Source organism: Pocillopora damicornis, chromosome 5 (assembly GCF_964200805.1).
Source record: "Pocillopora damicornis chromosome 5, jaPocDami1.2, whole genome shotgun sequence".
NCBI classification, from domain to species: domain Eukaryota; kingdom Metazoa; phylum Cnidaria; class Anthozoa; order Scleractinia; family Pocilloporidae; genus Pocillopora; species Pocillopora damicornis.
Window position 1 is genome coordinate 28,743,906 of NC_142674.1, and position 6,083 is coordinate 28,749,988.

The window sequence follows — 6,083 nt, forward strand, 5'->3', positions numbered from 1 at the left end:
ATATCGTCACCAGTATTTAGGGGCAGGGTAGAGGCAGTTCTTTTGCTCATACATATTCAAAGTGCCAGATATATAGGGACAGCAGACACAAAATCCATCAATAAAATTAATATAAATTGGAGAGATACTCTGGACCTCCATTATTTGTGTTTTATTATTGAATAAGAAACAAACGAAACCTAAAACTAAAAAACCAAAAAAAAAGCAAAAAAGTACAGAGTGGTTTTAGTAAAGCCATAGCCTCACGAAGACTTATTCAACGTAATCATTTTATCCACCCTCGCCGCGCATGGGGTTTTACGTTTGTGATGATAGGGAGAAACAAAAGGAGCTCTCCAGTTTAGTCAGGCTATCGAGATCTGTATTTCTATATCAGTGAGATCAAAACAAGTCAGTGAGTTCAGCGCAAAGTTTTTACTTGTTCTTCTAAAACGGACTCTCCACGAGGCATGTATCGATCAAAGCCCCTCCGCTATTGAAAATTCGAGTCGAAACTCATTCACTCTGGTTTGTTTTCGTAGCAGAAAACTTGAGGACTGTTGTTTGACGATGAGCGGAGGATTTCTTCCAGATCCTGATCTTGTAGAACTGTGAGCTGGTTGTCCTTCATGCACCTGTAAAAGGAAAAAAAAATGGGTTTATACAAGGTTGACTCTCCGACGCTATATGACTACGACAAAGAATTAGTTACCACGGTAATTGCCTTACCAAAGTGCAAATGAATTTTCAGGTAGTTTGAAAGCAGCAGCTGCCTCTTTCAAAAGTTCCACGATTGAAACTGACTCGTCCACCTTAATAGATTGTGTGAAAACCAATTCGACGTCACGTGTTTTTCTAGGCTCAGCGGGCACTCGCGATGGAATGGGGCTTAGGCTTTTTGATCTTGGGGTAGGCGGGAGGGGCTTGGAGGGAGGTCCCATTTCAACAGGAGTCCGTGGTCGGGAATTTTCCGGTGGAGTTACTGGCCTAAATCCACTCTTTGAACTCTTTGTTGAAGATCGGGGTGAAAGATATCCAGAATCAGTTCTCGGAAATCTCGGAGTAGGAGAAGCACGCGGCGACTGTTGAGGGCTGTCTACAAAGTCAGGTACAACGGGGAGCGGTTTATTGGGAGGTTCCTTCCCAGATGTGACTGTTTCGTTTTTCCGTAAGTCGTTTAGCAGTGCATCTCTTGTGGATTTCTAAGGGCGAGGTCAAAATAAAAAAAAAGTTTTGTTCTGTTTATGCTTTCTTTTTCTCTCTTTTTTTTGTTTCTGTTTTCTTTGTTTTTTTTTTAATTTTTTTTTTGAGTATGTGCAGTCAAGCAGTTCTAAGATAAACAAACCATGTTGCATTTACCAGAAGCGAGGATAGTGAAGATAAATTTCCAGCACAATACCTGAGGACTGAGACGGATGTGGATCTGACGGATCTTTGCTGTTGCAAGGAATTTCCAGAGGGCATCCAGGTTTATCATTTCATATCATTTCCGTGACTTATCAACTAAAATTCAGCACTGTGTTTTCATTCATAGCTTATAGCGTTTAATCGCAAATTACCCCAACCGATGTCTTAAGTAATTGACCAGAACAACAATCCAGTAAAATGAATTCAGCACTGAATTCCTTTCTAATTCTGTGATATGAGGGTCCTACGTTATTACGTTGTTACTGACCACATAAGCTGCTTGAGGGAGGTGCTGTTCGGAAAGAGATTCGTCTACCACAGCTTTTGAGAGGTTCGGAGAACGAGGTGGGGAACGAGTCGGTTGGGGCTGCAATGAGGTTGAAACAAAACAGAAATTAGCTCAGCCGCAATTGTACTACTGCCCTCCTCTCTTTCACAGACAGTTAAGTGTTGTAGCTCCTCCACTGAATGACCCCTCACCACTACCAGGATCCAGGCCAGAAATAATTTTTTCAACGGAAGGCACCCGAATATTTCCCCTTCTAAAAAATTAGACATTTTTATATGCCCTTATATTTATTGTTTAAGCTCTCTGTGACATCTCTCTTTCCACAGGAAGCAATCAAGGCAAACAAAACTAAAGAAATGGAATAGAACTTTCAGAATTATCAATAATATGTCAGGTATCAATCTATCTATACATACATTAATAAATATATATGTATATATATATATATATATATATATATATATATATATGTGTATATATATATGTATATATATGTAAATAATGTAAAATTTGGACTTTCGTAAAACAGTGCTATATATATATATATTCTATTTGGAGAGTTTGTGTGGTAATTTACCTTAGCTGGTGTAGTTCGTGGGCCAGGGAAACTTCTAACTTGAACCTCAGCAACGACCTGAAGGCAACAATAACCCATTTCACTATAAACCGTGGATCAGCATCCATTTGTGACATTCTAGCAAGCAAATATAATTCATATAGGGGGTAATTTTCTAAAAAGAAACTGTGGTGCCGAGTCAGCGCGGAATATTACAAAATAATTTGGTCTTATCAACTGAGTTAGTAATGTAAAGGCTTAAAACGTTAGCTTTAGAAACACTTTAACGTGGCTTATTTACAATATTGTTCAGACGACCTACGAACCTTGGATTTCTCCATGAATTTATGTTCTTTGTTTATAGCATCAGTGGCTCCTTTTGAAGGTTTGAAAACAGATGGCGATGGCATCTTAAGAGGCTCTACACTCTTTCCAGACTGAAATGAAAAAGATGAAAAAGAAAATAAACATCTCCGTGAATTTTGGGATCAGCTATATGGTGTTTGCCAGCTCTTGGTGAGTCAGTCATTCTGGTAGAAGTTCTAATTAACCTGATTCGTCCTGCCGCCAGTCAGTCGGGAAAGCATGATCAGTTGGTTTTCAATTTTTTTATGGTTAATATTTTGCGAGTGGCATAGTTATTCTCTCCTTTTCCCAGTAGTTTATTTGATTTGTTGAAAGATTAAGTTATTTACCAGTAGGAATTACTGGTTTTTCTCTTTGAGAAGATTGGTTAAATTCTTTGGTGGTTGGTTGAAAAGATGATTGGTTGGTCATATGAGAATTTATACTGTTGATATGTTACTTTATACTATTATGTTTTACCAAGATTGCGGTCACATTAACTAAAAGCTGTCAGATGTAACTTTCATTTCTTGTCACTGAAATATACATGTCTCGCTAACCTGCCAGCAAAGAAGAAGGTCCTGAATGACGCTTTGTCGTGGCTCCATCTTGAATTGTAAGGCCATCAAAAAATCATTCTTGGCTTCTTCGGCATTCTTTAATCTGGACTGAGCAACGGCCCTGTTAGCTAGAACCTACACACCCAAAACAAAAACACTATTTGTAAACTGGAGAGATGTCCTAGGTAATTTGAAAAGGTATAAAACACACTCATTAGATTGAATGAACACGAGCACCCGAGAATTGTGTGGAGGAAAACGAAAGATGACGATTGTGTCACGTTTTTGTCAGTTAGGACAGGTTCAGCAATGAGAAATAATAATAATAACAACAAAAATAAAATTGAAAGCCTACCTCACATAAGTAAAGGTTAACCTTCAAGCCTAATTGATCATACTTTATCAATTTGTTTCCACGAAGAAATAAAGCAGCGTCACTAAAGTTCCTTAAGGCTCTTTCATTTCTGAAGCAATGAAAAAAAAATGGTTGAATTGCAATACAAATAATGGTAATAAGTCTGAGTCGAGTACAGTTGGATCGGTAATCAACGAAATCGGACGACCGCGAAGCAGGAGTCCGATTGTTAATCAGGAGAATGATTACAGGCAAAATTTGACGAAGTCCTATTACCAATCAGTCAAAACTATGACAAAATCTGAGAAAAAAAACTAGCCATAACTTAGAAGTTTCCACTTGAAAGAAGAAAAAAAAACAAGAACAATTGTTGAAGTGGCGAAATGCTCGGTGACCATATACAACGCATGATATGTCCTACTGGCGCTCAATTCGGGCAGGTGATTACCACTTACATTCGATAATAAGGTTATCATTTTGATTATCTGAGGCAAGTTACCTTGTATTTTACATCAAATTTTACCGTTGTAGATGAAAGAGTTTTGCTTTCATTTTCTATTTGAAACAGCACAATAATCTTGCTTAGATTCTTTATAAGGTTGACAAGTAACCAAGTTAAACATTATATAGCAGCAAACTTCAAATCTTCCTCACCTATCTAAAGCCAAATTGACGCTTCCCAAGGTATAATGGGCGATCGCCATCATTGGGTCTTTTGCTATTGACTCTTCAAATGCCTTATAGAAATGGAGTAGATCATAATAATCATTGTTAGATCATCTACTTAACAAAAGAAACATGCACACTCCGGTAATGTGTCACACCTGTGCGGCCATTTCCATTCTTCCAAGGGCCAGATACATTTGTCCAATGTTAAACAGATTTCTGCCCGAAGTGATCAGTTGCTGTGAAGAATCAGTCCTTCCTTCTAGAGCCATAAAGTTTTTTAGTGCCTCTTCGTAGTTGCCCTTCTCCATAAAAGTCACGCCATCTTTCCAAATCTTCAATATTTCTACCGTGGACATCTCCTTCATGTCCAAATGAATTTTAAGAAATGAGACGCAAAAATAAAATGCTGAACACTGCTTTCCTGGCGTCAATCAGAACACTACAACAAAAGCAACAGCGAAACACTAACTAATTGAGTGATCATCCAGGCATTATTAGTAGAGGCGATTGCTGAGGAAACCCGATGGATCTCCTTATCATGAGTTATCTTTCTTGATCGCGCATTACTTCCAATCACTTTGAACTGACTAATAATTATGTAGTAACATTGTGTGAACACAGACGACCAAAGGGCTTCCAATATAAACTACATCACCTTTGTTTTAATATTGAATTGTTCCCGGAATCCCTCATCGCTCACCGCCTCAGTTTTAATCTAGATTAAATATATCCAAGGATGCTCTTATTTCCACTGGACAACAATTTCTACCTTTCGTCTCGACTTTTGGTTTAAGTATTACATTTCTAATCAGTCCATCGGACTACTAGTGGCTCCATGACAAAGTAAATTAAATGGATGAAGTTGTGCTCACCTCACTTTGTCTTCAGCTTGACTGGATTTTAGCCGAGTTGGTGAATTTGATTGAACTTTGAGTGCACCCGAAAATTTGTTTGACGACTGAAAGCAAATTTATTATTTACAGAGCGGAAGTCGAGAACAGGGTGTGTATACAAGTGGGATGTTTCTGCGTTGACTGACGCACGTTTATACTTTGCGGATGTAGATGAATGAATAATCAGCGCTGTGGGAAATTCAGGTTCCCTTTCAATAATGAAAGGAATTTTCGATTTATCAATTATACGACATAAAAAAGGTGAATTCTTATGATTATTTGTTCAAGATCCTTTATATAATTTGACGTAATTTATCAAAAAAATGGAAAGTCAGTAATATGCCAGAAATTCGTATTTCCTTTTTTGATCGTCATTACGTGCCATTGATCGAATACAGTTCAAATGTTGATTTCTTGTTAACTCATTTATCTCCTCCCTCTGTGAGTGACCCGAGTCAATCGTTATTAATACTTGCGTCCAATTTTATGTCGCGACGGTACTAACAAAAACGATTTCATAAATCTGCCTAAAAATATCTCGAAAGCGTTATTAAACAAGCGCATTGTGCCATGGAATTAAAAAACTGTGCTTTGCATTTGCATTTGAAAACATAAAATGTCTCTTACAGAAGCTATTTTCAGGTCAAAGACCTGCCGACTCTGTTGTTCAGTTATTTTTAGCAGATAAGGAAGAAGTCAGAAGAAGGAACAACAAAGTGCATTGCATGATATTTAAGAACTTAAGGAACATAATCAGGCCAAAGGCAAATCAATGCCATTATGGTGATACTTAAATAGAAATTCAGTTAGGTTCTGTGTCATCATACAAATGCAGACTTATTGCTTACCGAATGTTCCAAACTACCTTTCTTTTAAAAGCTGTCTCAGCAGTAGCTAAGTTCTTACGAGGCAAACATGTACGTGCAACTTTGTCGTAAGAACAACTTGACGTGGAAAGACCTCTTGATATTGAAATTACAAAAAGTCCAAGAGGAGGCTGTTGATTGGAGCCAGTGACTTAGTGAAGCTT

At 37.8% G+C, this 6,083-nt stretch overlaps 1 protein-coding gene across 3 annotated transcripts; it reads right to left on the reverse strand.

Annotated features, from left to right (window-relative positions):
• Positions 1-135: 135 nt before the first annotated feature.
• LOC149046344 (neutrophil cytosol factor 2-like) lies at positions 136-6,046 on the reverse strand. Of its 3 annotated transcripts, none has more exons than XM_089207436.1 (10): positions 5,902-6,046; positions 4,316-4,599; positions 4,146-4,228; positions 3,492-3,600; positions 3,137-3,271; positions 2,558-2,668; positions 2,253-2,309; positions 1,655-1,753; positions 709-1,181; positions 136-614 (listed from the first exon to the last, which is right to left on the reverse strand). In XM_089207436.1, exons 2-10 carry the CDS (start codon positions 4,523-4,525, stop codon positions 500-502), a joined length of 1,392 nt encoding a protein of 463 aa, XP_089063562.1. In that variant the 5' UTR covers positions 4,526-4,599; positions 5,902-6,046; the 3' UTR covers positions 136-499. The 3 variants fall into 3 exon arrangements, with proteins under 3 accessions (XP_089063562.1, XP_089063561.1, XP_089063563.1); XM_089207435.1 differs by lacking the exon at positions 5,902-6,046 and adding an exon at positions 5,033-5,234; XM_089207437.1 differs by lacking the exon at positions 5,902-6,046 and adding an exon at positions 4,816-4,870.
• Between the last annotated feature and the right edge of the window lie 37 nt (positions 6,047-6,083).

Bases quoted from the DNA above. Each gene is read 5' to 3' on its own strand.
- LOC149046344 (XM_089207436.1), bottom strand. From the start codon at position 4,525: ATGAAGGAGATGTCCACGGTAGAAATATTGAAGATTTGGAAAGATGGC. The intron at 3,601-4,145 runs GTGAGGAAGATT...TCATTGCTTCAG, and splicing joins GTCAATTTGGCTTTAGATAG to AAATGAAAGAGCCTTAAGGA. The intron at 615-708 runs GTAAGGCAATTA...TTCCTTTTACAG, and splicing joins GAAAATTCATTTGCACTTTG to GTGCATGAAGGACAACCAGC.